Below are 19,532 nucleotides of genomic sequence, written 5' to 3'. Positions count from 1 at the left end.
TGTATAATCAGTAAGGTATGTGTGGTTTGATAAAGCCAAGTCTTTTTCACTTAGCTGGAAACATGCAGAGACAGATGTGGGAAGAAGGAAAGAAGGAACTGAGTCAACACACAAAATGTCAGGCCACAAACGTTTCTTCTGTTTTCTCTTTCAAACCACCTGCATGTCGTTATAACTGTATGCTGTTTAGTTTCCTCTCATTCTGTGGGATGGTAAATGGCCTGCATTTATATAGCGCTTTTATCCAAAGCGCTTTACAGTCAGTAGGTACATTCGCCCATTCACACACCGATGGCGGCAGGTTACCACGCAGGGTGCTGGAACACCAACGGGAGCAATTTGGGGTTCAGTATCTTGCCCAAGGACACTTCGACATGCAAGACTGGAGGAGCCGGGAATCGAACCACCGACCTCTTTTATCCAAAGCGATTAGTGGACGACCCACCATAGAAGGATGGTTTTATATGATGTTGTTGCTACATACTGTAGCTAGATAACACACATCACATTTATTTACGTTACTATGACGCCCTGTTTTTAGAGCAGAATTGTTGTTGTTTGTTTTTTGCCGTTCCCGGCGTCATCCTCCGGATGAGGTGGTGCGTTTCCGCCTTTGGCCCCAGACTAACAGCCTTCAAGTGCTAAAGTCATCTAGTGTGGCAACTTGAACGCTATTGATTCTCTTTGAAAGGGAGACAGAGAGCTCACAGCCTACAAAGACTCATCATAAACATGTCAGACGTGATGCTCTCCTCAGTCAGTGCCTTAGGGTAGAGTAGAGAGTAGAGACACAACATGAGACACTTGGTCAAAATATCCCCTATTGGTATTCGTCTTAAAGAATATCACAGCTTTCATATGAAAACATTGGGCCGTAGCTTACGCTCAGTGCAAGTGCAAGGGCAAAATCTTTGCTACTTCCTAGCACTCAAAATGTCATTTTCTCCCCCCTTTTAATTCCCAATGGGTCAGTACATCAAAGGAGGTGTTTCAGAGACCCAGTGGTAATTAAAAGGAAAAAGGGAGATTTTGAGTGCTAGAAACTAGCAAAGATGTTGCACTTGCACTTGCACTAGGCATAAGATATAGAGACAGTCTGCATGTCTGGGAACGCCCATACAGGCTCTAGGAGCGCCCACAATAGACGCTGGGTTAGCCTGGGGGCGGGGTCAGGGTGGGGTAAATTCCCCCGTTCTATCCATTCAGCAAAGTTAGAATTTAGCTGATAGCCCAGCCCAGGCAGGCAGACACGATCGGGGATTTAACGCACATCTGAGCAGACGTCTTGTGTTCTGCTCTAGAACCCCCAAACATGTCGTTTAGAGCCGCAGCACCGTCTTTTGGTGAGTCAGCCCATGAGATATATCGGGCGGTTTTACCCCACTCGCGCGCCAGCCGTTTAACGATGACGAGACGCCCATTGGGTGTACAAAAGTTCAATTCATTAGCAAATAAGAAAAAGTGCTATTTTCAGATTAGGACCCATTGTATTTAAAAAGCTACATGCACAAGGTGGTTCGATTAGATTGTATTTACACACCTAAATAAATCACCTAAATATGACTCAAAGTATTTATACAAGCATGTTGCCAGTAGTGCTGGGTAATATAGCGATATTATATTGACATTGGAAAACTGGATAAAATGTATGATGCATACATGTTCCAGGGACATACTATACTGTAGGACAGGGGTTCTCAACCTTTTTTGCACCACCGATATGATTGTGTGCATCTCTACCACTCCTTATTGGTTAATACTGCTGTTGGTGATGCAGGAATTTCAGTTACAGTAGTATATTACTGTTGCACTTGTTATAGGTCAGTCTGGATAGCACGTCTGCTAAATGCATAAATTGATAAATAAGAGAAAAGTCTTTCATATTTTATATGAATGTTCCAGGGACACATATTACTACTGGCTTGTAATTGGTCAACTTATTGGTGAGAGAGGAATTTCATCTTATTCTATATAGTTGGGAGTGTGTGCTACTGCTAAATGGTTAAAATATTGCCTTGGACTAAGGTCTGCTTTAATAGCTGTGTAGTTATTTTTAATTTTTTGTATTGACTTATTTTGACCATAACAGCATGAATCATTATTCGTGTTAGGAACCTGTGTAGAGGAAATGACACCTACAAATCCTGCTTGCCCCACCCATGACAACCCCTATGGCCGTGAAACCACCACTTCCTTTTAGCCTTTTGACTTGTGGTGGACTGTTTTAACCCATTGATACCTGATGCAGCATTTGCATGTATATCCCTCATTTGTGGGTGTATCCCTTTAAGACGGTCTTAAAGGGATACACACACAAATGCTGCATCAGGTATCAATGGGTTAACTGGTATTTCTGCTTTATTATGCGGGATACAGTGGTGGCCAGACAGGAAAAGTAGCCGAGTAGAAGAGATAACATGCCTCAGAGGTCATGAGTCAAATCTAAAACCACAGAGTTGCGAGGATAGATTTGTGAGTCAACCTTTTGGAATTCGGCGAGGAATTGATGGCTGTGAGAGCCGATAGCATCAAGGCTAGAGAGCAGGTATTACATGTATTACAATGGGGGGGTTTATATGTAGGGTGGGCTTGAATGTAACCCAACCTGGGTGGCCACAACACAGGTGGCCTCGGGCAGCCATATCTCAGGCTGAGGTTGAACTGTTATCAGATCAGTTGCACTGGTCAGGTGAATCCAAAAGGGTTCATTGTGTCTATATTGTAACTTAGAACTTAGATTTTCTTATGTATGTCTGATACATAAGAAAATCTAAGTTCTAATGCACTGGTCAGGAGGTTAATAACCAGGTCACTTTGAACTTCTTATTTACAGGCCAGCTGCTCCCAGATGGGTGTTGATGAAATAGCAGCTGTTGGAGGTTATTGTTGGATACAGGGTAACACGGTTAGGCAGACGACTGTGAAAAAGACTCGGCTACATCTTGATGCTATTGTTAACCTTTATTTACAGTATTTACCAGTGGTAAATTACCAAATAATATACTATAATTACCATTATATTATTGACCAGATAAAGACTTAATAATTAGGGGACTCTAAAAGGAAGTGTTACCATTCTTTTTCTGTCAAATAAATTAGGCGTATGGGACTATGAACATTGTGACGGCCCTGCCCACTCTGCCTCACTGTAAGCTAGAGGGAAGCCTCTGTGATGGCAGAGTGCAGCAGGCCGTCAGCCCAATTGTGCTCACCTGAGGTGGGTGTGGCTTAGGGGACTATATAGGGAGCTCCCCTGGCTGCAGCTGAGGTCTCTCTGTCCTTCCTGCAAGCAGGACTGCCACCCGGCTCAAGGGCCTAACCTCCCTTTTTGTTAGGTTATGTTTTGCACCAGGTAATACAACACGCACCCACCATTCTCCATACATCCATACACTGCACACATTACTGATAACTGATATCCTCACATCCCACACGTCATTATTCTTCTATGTTTTATTTACTTTAATACAATAAATATAATTATAAAACGTTACGTTCTTGTGTGGACTCCCTGTTTTTGCCATGCATCCCCTAGTGCATGACAAAATGGGGGCTCGTCCGTACATATTGATGTAATTGATAAACCTTGATTTTTAGGTTGTCTTGGTTGGGAGTTTCACACTTGAGTTTGTTTGTTTGGTTTTGGTTAGGAGCCGGACGGAGAGAGCGTTTGGCCCCAGCCCCAGAGTATAGATTTGCAACGGGAGGTAAGTGTTGGGGATGTGACTTGCAGGTGTTAGTTTAGAGTTTGTTAGTTGGAACAAATCCCTGAGCGGCCCTTACCGTTAGGGTATTGGTTGTTTGTTTGTTTCTTTAATTTACCCTTAGTGGAGTTTTTGTTTAGCGGCGGATCTTGGGGGTCACACTAGGTGGCTGGAGGGGAGGAATCCTCATGCCCGAGTGCCGAACGTAGGCTAAGTTAGGTAAGTTTATTTAGGAATGTTAGATAAGTTAGGGAGGGTTTGTTCCATTTTTTTTTTGAAGTTATGCTGCACCTTGTAAGGCACAGCCCCAACACTTAGGGTTTTGTTGTTGTTTTTTTTGTTGTTTGTTGTAAATTGCATACGCAAGAGGAAAAATAAAAATAAAAAAATGACTTCAAATACAGATAAGTTTATTAGGTCCCCGGCAGTGGGGTTACTCGATCTTTGTTCGAAGGATCAACTATTGGACATTGCTAAACATTATGACATCACTGTGACAGAAAAGCTCAAGGCAGCAATGAAGGCCAGTCTAATCAGTGGTTTGGTAGACAAGGGCATTTTGCAGCCTGTTGAAGATGAGAATGATGAGGTCAATTCGGAGGTTGATTTCAGATGGAAAAAAGAACTTTTGGTGTTAAAATACAATCATTTGATGGAATTGGAAAAAATGAAACAACGAACTGAATTGGCCAAATTAGATTTGGAAAGCAAAAAGCTAGAGTTGATTGAACAGGGTAAATTATCAGCAGATGCATTGAATAATGGTAATACTGAAAGGGGAGGAGGTGTCAAATCTATGGACATTGGCAGTAGCCTGAGGCTCCTTCCCAGGTTCAGTGAAAAGGATCCTGACACCTTCTTTCTCTTATTTGACAGAATTGCAGAGGCACAAAATTGGACAGATGCAGATTGCGCTATAATGGTGCAGTCGGTACTCACAGGGAAAGCACAAGAGGCATTTGCTGCGTTAACATCTATGGACTCTAGGAGTTATGCAAAAGTTAAAGAAGCAGTGTTAAAAATATACGAGATGGTGCCAGAGGCTTACAGGCAGAGGGCTCGGGGCTGGAGGAAATGTGACAAACAGTCACATGTGGAGTTTGTCAGAGAATTGAGTACACAGTTTTCACGCTGGTGTTCATCATCTGAGGTTGAGAATTTTGAACAATTGTTTAACCTCATGGTCTTGGAGCAGTTTAAGAACACTCTACCGTCTAATGTTGCTACATACATCACTGAGCACAAAGTAAAAACGGCAACTGAGGCAGCAGTTTTGGCAGATGAGTACGTGTTAATTCACAAGAATAGTTACAGTGCTCATGCTGCTGAGAATGTGTTCAATACATTTCCTTGTGTAAAAGGTGCTCCAGAGGTTTACAAAAATATGGCCGACAGCAGGGTGACACCAGGTACACATGACAAATCAGTGGGTGTATGTCATTATTGTAAATCTGCAGGACACTGGAAAAATGAGTGTCCGGTCCTCAAATCTAAGGACTGGTCCACCAGCTCACAGGTTAAACCAGTGGCACTGGCCAATTCACTCAGTCCAGTAGCTTTGCCTTTAGGACAGCAGAGTGCGCTCTTGAAGCCAAAAACTGCTGATGCATACTTGCCATTCATTTCTAATGGTTTTGTGTCTGTGATGGGAAGTGACAAACGAGTACCAGTGAAGGTGCTACGAGACTGTGGATCACTAGATTCCTTTGTACGAGAGTCAGTGTTGCCGTTTACAACTGAGACTGATACAGGGGAGAGCATTTTGATCCAGGGAATGGGCATGTTTGTGTTTCCTGTGCCAATCCATAAAATGTCCCTCACTTCAGAGTTGGTAAATGGAGAGGTTCACATGGGGGTGAGACCGGAGTTGCCGGTTGCAGGGGTGGACATCATCCTGGGTAACGACCTTTGTGGGGAACGAATTTGGTCTGACCAAGTACCAAATGTAATTATCAGGAAGTGGCCTGGAGATGTTCAGCAGGACAGTGTATCTGATGGGGCAGTGGTGTATCCAGCTTGCGCTGTTACACGTGCCATGGCCGCCTCACATGAGAATCAGAGTGTTGATCAGGGCGAGAGGTCTGGTCTGGTTGATTTGACTTTGCCTGAGCAGTTTAAATCTATGTCACATAGGGATTTGGCTGTAGAACAGAAAAATGATCCTAGCTTGCAAGAGCTGTTGGACAAAGCCATGTCGGTTGACAAAATGAACAATAGTGCACATAGGTATTTTGTGCAACAGGACTTGCTCTTTCGCAAGTGGGTTCCAGATGCACTGTCACGTATACATTAAGGTGTTATCCTGTTCACTTACATTTCCTGTTTTTGCTTGTTTTTCCCATTCTAGACTATCCTGTCTCCGGCTCTCTTAAATTGCTCCTGGTACCAAGGTTGCTGAGGCTGGGGGCAGGATGGTGGGGAAGCAGGTAGTATGGGTAGGTAGTGTACAGGTGCACAGACAAGTGTGGGTAAATGCAGACAGTAAAGTTTATTTTGTTTTGGTGAGCTGTAAACTGTTGTAAATCGTCCAGGGGCATGGTTATAAGGTATTAATTCAAAGATGAAATAGTGGCTATTTGATTTGTTTAGGTTGGTCAAGTTGGGATAATATTTGTTTATTGGTTGCTAATTTGTTGTTTGTTTTTCTTTTAGATGATGTGGAACATCATTTTTATGGAGGGGGGTGTGACGGCCCTGCCCACTCTGCCTCACTGTAAGCTAGAGGGAAGCCTCTGTGATGGCAGAGTGCAGCAGGCCGTCAGCCCAATTGTGCTCACCTGAGGTGGGTGTGGCTTAGGGGACTATATAGGGAGCTCCCCTGGCTGCAGCTGAGGTCTCTCTGTCCTTCCTGCAAGCAGGACTGCCACCCGGCTCAAGGGCCTAACCTCCCTTTTTGTTAGGTTATGTTTTGCACCAGGTAATACAACACGCACCCACCATTCTCCATACATCCATACACTGCACACATTACTGATAACTGATATCCTCACATCCCACACGTCGTTATTCTTCTATGTTTTATTTACTTTAATACAATAAATATAATTATAAAACGTTACGTTCTTGTGTGGACTCCCTGTTTTTGCCATGCATCCCCTAGTGCATGACAAACATCATTCATGCATACCATCACTAATTGTGAGCAAAAATGTCAGATCTTTTTTTTTAAGTTATCTGTTGTGCATCCTGTGCTGTAGGAGATTAATTTATTATTTGTTTTTAGAAGAAAGATGCTTTAGTTTGCACCGAGTCTATTTTGGACTGAAGTGTCATCCTGTGTGTGACGAGAGGCACCCGCTACATTTCAATATTCCATTGCCGACAATTATTTTGTTACAGGAAATGGCTAGAGATCAGCATTAATGGTAGTAGCCAGTCTTCACTGTAACCGTAACCTGCTCTGCATTTTGAGTTAGCTTGACATGGTCAAAAGCAGTTCTCCACACACGGTGTCAGTCCTTCTCGGCATATTGTAACAGGCAGCGTTTTACAGGATATAATAACATGGTGATGCACCCGGGCCTCATGGGTAATTGTCGTGCGGTCACTTCCTTAAGAAGATGGACACGCTGCAGTTAGCCTGTCCAATAGGGGTGGGGGGGGGAATCGATACACCATAGTATCGCGATATTTTGCCTAACGATATTGTATCGATATTTGGACGCCAAGTATCGATATTGCAAAAAAAATAAAAAATAAAATACCTTTTTTTTCTTTTCTTTTTTCAGGCCACCGGGCTACTATAAACTTTAGTTCCAAGGCCAACAGTAAACAAACGGTAGCATATTTTCATTTTGTTTTAACAGTAACAGTTTTGTCATAACAGTCCTTTACAAATTCCCCAGTTACTGAATGGGCTGCACAAGATGTTTTGTGCAAGTAAAGTGAAGTTGCATTGTTCAAAAACGACCTAAGTACAGTAGTCCACACACACACATCCAGTTAAGGTGGACTGTAAGTAGACTGTAACAAACAGTTCAGTTTGTCAGGTGCACGCAACTATGACATGACTTTATGAAAGTTGTTGGTCTGTCGACTTGTCAATGTTGCTGCAATAAAATGGTTTTGAAGTCTTATATAAACCAGATGTTGACAAAGTTTTCCTTTGGGGACATCATTTGCAGTTGAAAAAGTAAGAAATCGCAATATATCGAAATATGGCAATATTCAATATATCGCAATATATCGCAATATCGCAATACTATCGTATCGTGACTCAAGTATCGTTTTAGTATCGTATCGTGGGCATCTGGTGATTCCCACCCCTACTGTCCAACTAGCGTCTCTGGAAGCCGGAAGCTGCTGTATGTGACAACTGAGTCTCTGATAGCCTCCCCGATGCCTCCACACTGTAATTAGTCTCAGTCTGTGCTGTCTCAACTCCCTCAGCGATGACCCAGATTTCCAGTGTGCAGAACTCCACCGGGGCCCCTTGCCTCTCTCAGTATGTTGGCACGTCGTTATGATGGTGATGACATCCTGTCGTCGTTAATTTACTCTGCTGTGAGTCACTCTGAGGAGCATGGCTGTAATGGAGACATCAGACAGAGCGAGTCGTAAAAAGAGCAGGACAGGCACAGCACTACATCATGTCCCACGCTCCATAATGTGCAACATCAAATGCTTGGAAGTGATGGAGCGCAGCTTCACATCGTGCTCTGTCTCGCTTTGAATAATCGTCAGTCATCAGAAGGTCGGGGGGTTCGATCCCCCCGGCTCCTCGGGTCTGCATGTCGAAGTGTCCTCGGACAAGATGCGGAACCCTAAACCCTTCCCAATGGTTTGTGCCAGCACCCTGCGTGGTACACTATATTGCCGCCATCTCAGTATCTTCACCATTCTTCAGTCAACAGACAAGGGAATGATAATTGTGTTTTGGTTTTGTTGTTTTGGTTTAATTAATCGTTCCAGTTGAGCTTAACGGGGTTATCAATTGATGCTTCAGTCGTTCAGAGACAAGCAACAGAAGGCTTTAGGAAGAGCTATTCCACTGATGAACTGAACAATGAGACTAATGCTTTTGAATGAACTGGAAGAAAACACAAACATTGTATGCGTTTTATTCATATCAGTGACGCTCCTGATCAAAAGAAGCTTGTTTATCAGCCATAAACACTATGTTCTCCCTTTCTGCAATACAAGTACATCTCACAAATGTTTGCAAACTATTCTTGTATTTTCGATTCAACTTAAACGTTGCCACCAACAGAATGTGGAACGAACATAAAAAGGTGTGAGAGAAAAGATAAAAGGAAGAAAGGAAAAATAAATGAGAACAAATTTAATGACACTGCTAATACAGCAGTAGAGCACATTTTACACATTTGAATATCTAAATGAGACATACATGTATTTCTCTCTCTCTCCTTCTCTCCCCCTCTGTGTGTGTGTGGTGGTCTGCAGCCAGGTACCAGTCAGTGCCAGCGGTGCCAGGGATGAGGAGCTGCCCGGTGCCGCCTCCCTGCCTGCCAAGCTGAATGTTGGGCGGGGGCATGGGGAGGGGGAGGGGGAGGACGGCCATGTTGCCACGCCAGCCTCCGCCAGCGAGGGCAGCGCCAGCCTCGGGGAGCCAGAGGAAGACGGGACTCACTCCCACTCTCCAGCCTCCAGCTCCTGCAGCGCCACCTACAGCAACATGGGTAAGAACAAGATGACCGCTCGTTTTCTCAAGCGTATGTGTATGTGTGTCCTCTAGATGGCGTTGATGGATTTGTTTTTTTAACCTTTATGTAAAGGAGTCTCACTGAGAGCAATGCTCTCTTTTTCAGGAGTGCCCTGTTCGCATTCACACAAGCATTCATACCTGGAAGCTGCCCAGTACAACCACAGTCTGACCTGCTGGCCACTGAGCAGCTCCACTGGAGGGTCCTGTAAGTCTAGTCAGAGTGTAGGGTCCTGTAAGTCTAGTCAGAGTGTAGGGTCCTGTAAGTCTAGTCAGAGTGTAGGGTCCTGTAAGTCTAGTCGGAGTGTAGGGTCCTGTAAGTCTAGTTAGAGTGTAGTGTCTAGTCAGAGTGTAGGGTCCTGTAGGTCTAGTCGGAATGTAGGGTCCTGTAAGTTTAGTCAGAGTGTAGGGTCCTGTAAGTCTAGTCAGAGTGTAGGGTCCTGTAAGTCTAGTCAGAGTGTAGGGTCCTGTATGTCTAGTCAGAGTTTAGGGTCCTGTAAGTCTAGTCAGAGTGTAGGGTCCTGTAAGTCTAGTCAGAGTGTAGGGTCCTGTACGTCTAGTCAGAGTTTAGGGTCCTGTAAGTCTAGTCAGAGTGTAGGGTCCTGTAAGTCTAGTCAGAGTGTAGGGTCCTGTAAGTCTAGTCAGAGTGTAGGGTCATGTAAGTCTAGTTGGAGTGTAGAGTCCTGTAAGTCTAGTTGGAATGTAGGGTCCTGTGAGTCTAGTCAGAGTGTAGGGTCCTGTGAGTCTAGTCAGAGTGTAGGGTCCTGTAAGTCTAGTCAGAGTGTAGGGTCCTGTGAGTCTAGTCAGAGTGTAGGGTCCTGTAAGTCTAGTCAGAGTGTAGGGTCCTGTACGTCTAGTCAGAGTTTAGGGTCCTGTAAGTCTAGTCAGAGTGTAGGGTCCTGTAAGTCTAGTCAGAGTGTAGGGTCCTGTACGTCTAGTCAGAGTTTAGGGTCCTGTAAGTCTAGTCAGAGTGTAGGGTCCTGTAAGTCTAGTCAGAGTGTAGGGTCCTGTAAGTCTAGTCAGAGTGTAGGGTCATGTAAGTCTAGTTGGAGTGTAGAGTCCTGTAAGTCTAGTTGGAATGTAGGGTCCTGTGAGTCTAGTCAGAGTGTAGGGTCCTGTGAGTCTAGTCAGAGTGTAGGGTCCTGTAAGTCTAGTCAGAGTGTAGGGTCCTGTGAGTCTAGTCAGAGTGTAGGGTCCTGTGAGTCTAGTCAGAGTGTAGGGTCCTGTAAGTCTAGTTGGAGTGTAGGGTCCTGTGAGTCTAGTCAGAGTGTAGGGTCCTGTAAGTCTAGTTTGAGTGTAGGGTCCTGTGAGTCTAGTCGGAGTGTAGGGTCCTGTGAGTCTAGTCAGAGTGTAGGGTCCTGTGAGTCTAGTCAGAGTGTAGGGTCCTGTACGTCTAGTTGGAGTGTAGGGTCCTGTAAGTCTAGTTGGAGTGTAGGGTCCTGTGAGTCTAGTCAGAGTGTAGGGTCCTGTACGTCTAGTCAGAGTGTAGGGTCCTGTAAGTCTAGTCAGAGTGTAGGGTCCTGTAAGTCTAGTCAGAGTGTAGGGTCCTGTACGTCTAGTCAGAGTGTAGGGTCCTGTAAGTCTAGTCAGAGTGTAGGGTCCTGTAAATCTAGTCAGAGTGTAGGGTCCTGTAAGTCTAGTTGGAGTGTAGGGTCCTGTAAGTCTAGTCAGAGTGTAGGGTCCTGTACGTATAGTCGGAGTGTAGGGTCCTGTACGTCTAGTCGGAGTGTAGGGTCCTGTAAGTCTAGTCAGAGTGTAGGGTCCTGTACGTCTAGTCAGAGTGTAGGGTCCTGTAAGTCTAGTCGGAATGTAGGGTCCTGTAAGTCTAGTCAGAGTGTAGGGTCCTGTAAGTCTAGTCAGAGTGTAGGGTCCTGTAAGTCTAGTCAGAGTGTAGGGTCCTGTAAGTCTAGTCAGAGTGTAGGGTCCTGTAAGTCTAGTCAGAGTGTAGGGTCCTGTAAGTCTAGTCAGAGTGTAGGGTCCTGTAAGTCTAGTCAGAGTGTAGGGTCCTGTAAGTCTAGTCAGAGTGTAGGGTCCTGTAAGTCTAGTCAGAGTGTAGGGTCCTGTAAGTCTAGTCAGAGTGTAGGGTCCTGTAAGTCTAGTCAGAGTGTAGGGTCCTGTAAGTCTAGTCAGAGTGTAGGGTCCTGTAAGTCTAGTCAGAGTGTAGGGTCCTGTAAGTCTAGTCAGAGTGTAGGGTCCTGTGAGTCTAGTCAGAGTGTAGGGTCCTGTAAGTCTAGTCAGAGTGTAGGGTCCTGTAAGTCTAGTCAGAGTGTAGGGTCCTGTAAGTCTAGTCAGAGTGTAGGGTCCTGTGAGTCTAGTCAGAGTGTAGGGTCCTGTAAGTCTAGTCGGAATGTAGGGTCCTGTAAGTCTAGTCAGAGTGTAGGGTCCTGTAAGTCTAGTCAGAGTGTAGGGTCCTGTGAGTCTAGTCAGAGTGTAGGGTCCTGTAAGTCTAGTCAGAGTGTAGGGTCCTGTAAGTCTAGTCAGAGTGTAGGGTCTTGTAAGTCTAGTCGGAATGTAGGGTCCTGTAAGTCTAGTCAGAATGTAGGGTCCTGTACGTCTAGTCAGAGTGTAGGGTCCTGTAAGTCTAGTCAGAGTGTAGGGTCCTGTAAGTCTAGTCAGAGTGTAGGGTCCTGTAAGTCTAGTCAGAGTGTAGGGTCCTGTAAGTCTAGTCAGAGTGTAGGGTCTTGTAAGTCTAGTCGGAATGTAGGGTCCTGTAAGTCTAGTCGGAATGTAGGGTCCTGTAAGTCTAGTCAGAGTGTAGGGTCCTGTAAGTCTAGTCAGAGTGTAGGGTCCTGTAAGTCTAGTCAGAGTGTAGGGTCTTGTGCACAGCTTGAGCTCTTAGAGGTGTTTGCAAATTGCAGGTCTCAGAGTAACTGTGCAGTGAATCTACAGTTACAGTTATGTACGTTTGCACACCTCATGTAAAGATGGTAAGTTGAACTGCTGCATATGGAAGACAGTGGAGGTCCTTTCATGTCATACATGACAATTACACTTTAAATGATTGACATTGATGAAACGGCTGATAATAATGTTAGTGTAGCTGCTCAAAAAAGAAGAAAAAACAAACGGACTATATCAGACGATAACAGACTTTATTCAGCAGATGAATATCGTCAGGATCTGTCGCGCTTCGGTGCGTGCACGTCACTCCTAAAAGGTTGATTTGTATGTTGCCCCGGCAACGGCGGCACACCTCCTCATGTGGGCAGATGTAATGGATTCCCTGCCAACACAGCTGGAGCACAACATCTTGACATGTCTTATCACCCGCAGCCTCCATCTTTGATCGGGAGTAACTCCTTCACTTTGCAGAGAGAGCCTCCTGGCCATGCTTGGCCACGCACAGACGAAGGCTGCTGAACGATGAGCAGCAGAGATGGAGCTGTGGTTGGCGGCCATGTTTGTGTAGCTGCATCTTGCCTTTTTCCCCCAGGATCAAATCTCATCGGGGCTCTTTCTTCTTGAAATCATAAATCACAAATCATATTGGAATGCTGAATTGTGTTTTGAAACATTCAACTCCAATGAATCACCCCTTTCCTTTTTTCTCACTCATCCATATTATACTCTTTGCCTCTCTCTCTGTCTCTTCCTCTTCCTCTTGCACTCTCTCTATTCATGTGTGATATGATTGGTCAGTTTGGATCATGTGTGATATGATTGGTCAGTTTGGATCATGTGTGATATGATTGGTCAGTTTGGACTCGTGGACTGGCAGTGACTTATTGGATAATTCATTGTGAGACTTTGTTGCACAGTGCCTTTAGAACAGAGTTGTAGTGGAGGCTAAACGCACATAAATACAACATAGCGTTCACTCAACTTTTTATGATGGTTTATGCGCTCGTTATTGTGCGATTCTTAATCGGGGACGTCCTCAGACCTAGCGGGCTCATTTTTCAAGCCATGGTGAAGTTACTTGTAACATATGGAACTAGAAGAGCTAATATAATAAAACATAATATAATATAATATATTATAAGGCATCTATTGGTACAAACTCTGTCATGCTAGCTTGTCGGGAAGGGGATTGTGAAAATGGTGATTAAGCTGGTAGCCTATTCATAGTATTCCAATGATGTCACAAGCCTTTTTCCTACCAATATGGCGCTACAATACACACAGCTCATTGGCTGTAAGTGTCACTTGATTGTAATCACCTGTTAATTGATCACAATCACCTGTTGTGTTCCTACCAAAATGGCCGTGTGGTGATGTAACAGAATACTATCAATACACCCAAAGTATTCTGGATAATAGTGTAAGGCGACTTGCTGCAATAAAGTTTCTTTCTTTAAGGGGGGGGGGGTCGGTGTTGAAAGCGGCCAATCATAAGAGGGGCAGGGGCCTGCCTTGGTTTCCTCCCACAATTGTCAAAACTCAGAGCGCGAGCGCGCAGAACTCAACACGAGAGAGGAGAAAGAGAGAGAGGGAGGGAGAGCAGCGGCAGTCCAGCGCTCGCCAAGTAAACACGCGCGCACACGGTGGCTGCTTGTGCGCTCGCTGGTACTTAAATAAATAAATACACGGGTAACACTCTTTACTTCTCCGCTGTGCTTTTCTCTGCTCGGGCCCCAGCTGCCTGTTCAGGCTTTGTGCGCGCGGGATGTGAGATTGCGCGAGTATGAGTATGTATCCGCGCGCGTGAAACAATATAATACGCTCGTGCTTATGTTTGATCGAGCTCTCCCTTTATGACACAAGTCTGACGCGATACCTCTCACTCACACTCTACACACACACACACACACACACACACACACACACACACACACACACACACACACACACACACACACTCTTCAGTCTTAATCGGAGCGTCAGACAGGAGGAGGCAGAGAGAGCGCTGCTTGCTGCCTAACTAAAGGGAGGAGGATGCTCCAGTAGTGGTGGTGGGCTCAGTCTCAGACAACATTGAGGCGTTAGTGGAATTGAGGTAGGCTCGTTTATCCTCCTTGTTTCCTCTTTTCTCTCTGTGTATTTCTCTTTTTCTATTTCATCTCATTGCACTGATCTTTTGTCTCTCTGTTATCGGTTGACTTTATCTCTCTCTCTCTCTCTCTCTCTCTTGTCACTTCCCTCACTTTCACCCACTCCGCCACTCTCACTTCATTCCACCCCTCTGTCCAGCTCCTCCATCAGCTCTGCTTGTTGTGGTGTGGGGTCATCCCTCTGTCCAGCTCCTCCATCAGCTCTGCTTGTTGTGGTGTGGGGTCACTCCACCCCCTCTGTCCAGCTCCTCCATCAGCTATGCTTGTTGTGGTGTGGGGTCACTCCACCCCCTCTGTCCAGCTCCTCCATCAGCTATGCTTGTTGTGGTGTGGGGTCACTCCACCCCCTCTGTCCAGCTCCTCCATCAGCTATGCTTGTTGTGGTGTGGGGTCACTCCACCCCCTCTGTCCAGCTCCTCCATCAGCTATGCTTGTTGTGGTGTGGGGTCACCCCCCCCCCCTCTGTCCAGCTCCTCCATCAGCTCTGCTTGTTGTGGTGTGGGGTCATTCCCCCCCTCTGTCCAGCTCCTCCATCAGCTCTGCTTGTTGTGGTGTGGGGTCATTCCCCCCCTCTGTCCAGCTCCTCCATCAGCTCTGCTTGTTGTGGTGTGGGGTCATTCCCCCCCTCTGTCCAGCTCCTCCATCAACTCTGCTTGTTGTGGTGTGGGGTCATTCCCCCCCTCTGTCCAGCTCCTCCTCCATCAGCTCTGCTTGTGGGGAGGCTGAAGATGAATCACTCTGCTATGGTCCCTTGGTCTCCTCACAAACACATGTGAGAAAAACAAGTTACTGCAATGATGACTGTAGCTTGTCCTAAAATGGAATTGTGAATATGAAGTTCTGCCGGTAACTAATGGAAATGACTCTGAGTTTAGATAGGTTACAGTAAGTTGATTTTACATAAAAAGGGGGGGGGCTACTGTATAATTTGTAAGCAGGTTATAGGTCAAATTGATATTGTACATATATTTGAATTGAAATGGTTTGAACCCAGCCCTGCTGGAAATCAGAAACAAGCTGCCTTTGCTGCAACTCTCTCAACAAATCTTTTCATTTGCGTGCATGTGTGTTCGTTTATTTGCCATCAGATTTTGAATGAGGAAATTGCGAGCAATAGCGAGAGAGTCACCAAAGACATGGTTTTGAATTATACAATGTAGAGGAGAAGAAAATGCGATTATGGTATTAATCCTGAGCAGATGAGGGAGGGTTTGAAGAAAGAACTTTAGTTGGCTCTGACCTGTTTCTCACCCCAGAGGATGCTTCGGGACATGTTAGCCCCTCCCTCTCTCTAAAGGAGCTGTCATTATAAAGTTATAGTTATAGTTTTCATATAAATGTCTGCTTTGCTACTCAATCGGCGTGTCAATATGACACAGTATTGATCAAACTTTTAACCCTTTGCATGAAACCTTTCAGATGTATATATTATGTACATGTATGTCTATGTACCTGTCCCATTGTCTTGTCAGTATTCCTCATAAAGCCAATGGGTTTGTTCAGAAAAGTGCTAATATACGGTATACGGAATATTACGGTAGTTGTACGGTTGGGAGAAAAAGCAGTGCCGAATGAAACTGCTGTTTTGCGGAAAAGTAAAGCGCTGAAAATTGTCAAAATAGAGCGTGCATGCACACAGATATCAATTTGTTTAGGTGGGCGTTGTTTTAGGTGGCTAAATTACGTTTTAGTTGTTGACCCCACGTACTTACAGAGAAAAGGCTGGTTTGGCTGCTGCTCTGAGTGCGCGGTCTCGTTACACAATGCGCCCCGCTTCAAGACCACTGTACCTAATTAGATTCAAGATTCAAGATTCAAGATTTTTATTGTCACTCCATGGTACAAGTATCACGTGTGAAATTATTGTGCTGTGGACTCCGTTTACGACATAGTACAAATAGGCAACAAGCAATGAGCAATAGGCAATAAGAAATAGGCATCAATAAGCAATACTAAGCAGCAATAGGCAATGAGGTAGAATAGCGATAAGACAAGTCAGTGGCATATTCATTGCACATAGGTGCACATGTTATGTGCATACGTTAGACATGTTCGGACATTTTAATTCGACGTATTTGACATACAGTGCAAATAGCATGTACCTTATTAAACATACAATTAAACATTAGGCATTGTGCATACGTTAGACGTGTTCAGACATTTTAAATTCGACGTAATTGACATACAGGTGCAAATAGCATGTACCTTGTTAAACATACAATTAAACATTAGGCATACATAATGGTAGCAGCTGCAGTACGGTACGGTACGACTACTACACTATTTGTGTATGTTAAGGAGTCTCGTGGCCTGCGGGAAGAAACTGTTCCTCAAGCGATTTGTGCGTGCTTTTGGAACCCTGTATCTCCTCCCTGAGGGTAGCAGGGAGAACAGGCTTTGTGTCTTTGATGATCTTCAGGGACCTCCTGAGGCATTAAGTTAGTGTATCTCACTAGCTGATAGGACCCCACTTCAAACAAACCGAACTATCCCTTTAACCTTTATGCTTTAACCCTTATGATGATTGCAAAATGGTTCTCACAAGTATAGCATTGATACAGGTACTCACACATATAAATATATATACTGGTTTATACTATATTCGGCAGAGCAGTGCTGGAGAGGAGAACTCCCTCCTGAGCTGATGTTAGTAGTCCGTCCAAGAATCCAGCCTCAGGTATAATATATCAAAGTAGAAAAGTGCACTCAGTAGACTTCTATCTCCCCCAGGCTCCGCTACGCGCATCTACACAAAATTCAGGAACTCGTCTTTGCTTGAAGGACAGAATATATATATTTTTTTATTCCAAAATGATGTCAGCCGGCTTTGCTATATGTCATAACCAGTGTTGGGGGTAACTCATTACAAAAGTAACATATTACATGTAATATATTACTTTTAGCAGTAACTCAGTAATATAACTTATTACCTATAGGATTTCAGTAATATTATACCAGTTACTTTGTCAAGTAACTCAAGTTACAAATTGAGTTACTTTTTTTATTTTTATCAAAGCACCATCAAATAATCAAACTATGTGTTTTTATGCAAATAACCACTATAGATGACAATAACAAAGGAAAATAATAACATTTAGAATTTTGGATTGTTTACACTGACTTCAAGGCGGTTGAAATTATTTTTCGGGATGTTCTGCTGCTGCTGTTGTTTTGGTAAAAGTAATCCAAAAAAGTATTGTAATAAGTAACGAGTTACTCTACACAGACAGTAATATTGTAAAGTAACTTATTACTTTCAAATGAAAGTAACTAGTAATATGTAATATATTACATTTTGAAAGTAAATTGCCCAACACTGCTCATAATATTAATAGAGTCCAGCGCGCTTCAGCCAGGTTTGGAATAAAAAGGGTCCTGGTGCTCAACAGTGGAGGACAATATGCATAAAATAATATTTTACCTGGGCACTTCACACAGACTACCCGAAGTAAAGACACCGGAGCACTCTTTTCCGTCTGCACGTTTTAATAGAAGGGGCTGACTGACGTTTCGACAGACAAGTCTGTCTTCCTCAGAGTCAAGGAAGACTCTGAGGAAGACAGACTTGTCTGTCGAAACGTCAGTCAGCCCCTTCTATTAAAACGTGCAGACGGAAAAGAGTGCTCCGGTGTCTTTACTTCGGGTAGTCTGTGTGAAGTGCCCAGGTAAAATATTATTTTACTGCTCATAATATACCTGTACAGCTACAGTACATCCACAGTTGATGCTGCTCACCCAGCTCTGTGGCCATCAACACACCTACTTCCACCATGGCAGCCATACTGCCGCTCCCTCACTCTCGCTCGCCCACTACAGTAGCTTTCTGTTAGCACACTGCAGCTAAAACACAACTGGTGCCTCAAATAGTCAAGAAAGCTCTTCAACACGACTGCTAACAAAACCTTCTGTCCTTAACTTTTCAACCATTATATTACTTACTGTAGCTCGTTATATCACTTACTGTAGCTCATTATATCACTTACTGTAGCTCGTTATAATACTTACTGTAGCTCGTTATATCACTTACTGTAGCTCGTTATATTACTTACTCTAGCTCGTTATATTACTTACTGTAGCTCGTTATATTACTTACTGTAGCTCGTTATATTACTTACTGTAGCTCGTTATATTACTTACTCTAGCTCGTTATATTACTTACTCTAGCTCGTTATATTACTTACTGTAGCTCGTTATATTACTTACTCTAGCTCGTTATATTACTTACTCTAGCTCGTTATATTACTTACTGTAGCTTGTTATATTACTTACTGTAGCTTGTTATATTACTTACTGTAGCTCGTTATATTACTTACTGTAGCTTGTTATATTACTTACTGTAGCTCGTTATATTACTTACTGTAGCTTGTTATATTACTTACTCTAGCTCGTTATATTACTTACTGTAGCTTGTTATATTACTTACTGTAGCTCGTTATATTACTTACTCTAGCTCGTTATATTACTTACTCTAGCTCGTTATATTACTTACTGTAGCTCGTTATATTACTTACTCTAGCTCGTTATATTACTTACTCTAGCTCGTTATATTACTTACTCTAGCTCGTTATATTACTTACTCTAGCTCGTTATATCACTTACTGTAGCTCGTTATATTACTTACTCTAGCTCGTTATATTACTTACTCTAGCTCGTTATATTACTTACTGTAGCTTGTTATATTACTTACTCTAGCTCGTTATATTACTGACTGTAGCTCGTTATATTACTTACTCTAGCTCGTTATATTACTTACTGTAGCTCGTTATATTACTTACTGTAGCTCGTTATATTACTTACTCTAGCTCGTTATATTACTTACTGTAGCTTGTTATATTACTTACTCTAGCTCGTTATATTACTGACTGTAGCTCGTTATATTACTTACTCTAGCTCGTTATATTACTGACTGTAGCTCGTTATATTACTTACTGTAGCTCGTTATATTACTTACTGTAGCTCGTTATATTACTTACTCTAGCTCGTTATATTACTGACTGTAGCTTGTTATATTACTGACTGTAGCTCGTTATATTACTTACTGTAGCTCGTTATATTACTTACTGTAGCTTGTTATATTACTGACTGTAGCTCGTTATATTACTTACTCTAGCTCGTTATATTACTGACTGTAGCTCGTTATATTACTTACTCTAGCTCGTTATATCACTTACTGTA

General features: G+C 43.6%; 1 protein-coding gene across 1 annotated transcript in view; it reads left to right on the top strand.

Annotated features, from left to right (window-relative positions):
• Positions 1–19,532, top strand: part of peak1 (pseudopodium-enriched atypical kinase 1) — a 93,093-nt gene that overhangs the window by 63,502 nt on the left and 10,059 nt on the right. Inside the window, exon 3 of the mRNA XM_083663062.1 lies at positions 9,108–9,343. Coding sequence (XP_083519188.1) covers positions 9,108–9,343 — 236 coding nt within the window. The remainder of the gene's footprint in view (positions 1–9,107; positions 9,344–19,532) is intronic.

The sequence above is a fragment of the Poromitra crassiceps genome (assembly GCF_964638095.1).
Source record: "Poromitra crassiceps genome assembly, chromosome: 30".
Lineage (NCBI taxonomy): Eukaryota > Metazoa > Chordata > Actinopteri > Beryciformes > Melamphaidae > Poromitra > Poromitra crassiceps.
The sequence above is the reverse complement of the archived record's forward strand: the minus strand, read 5'-3'. Positions and strand labels throughout refer to the sequence as shown.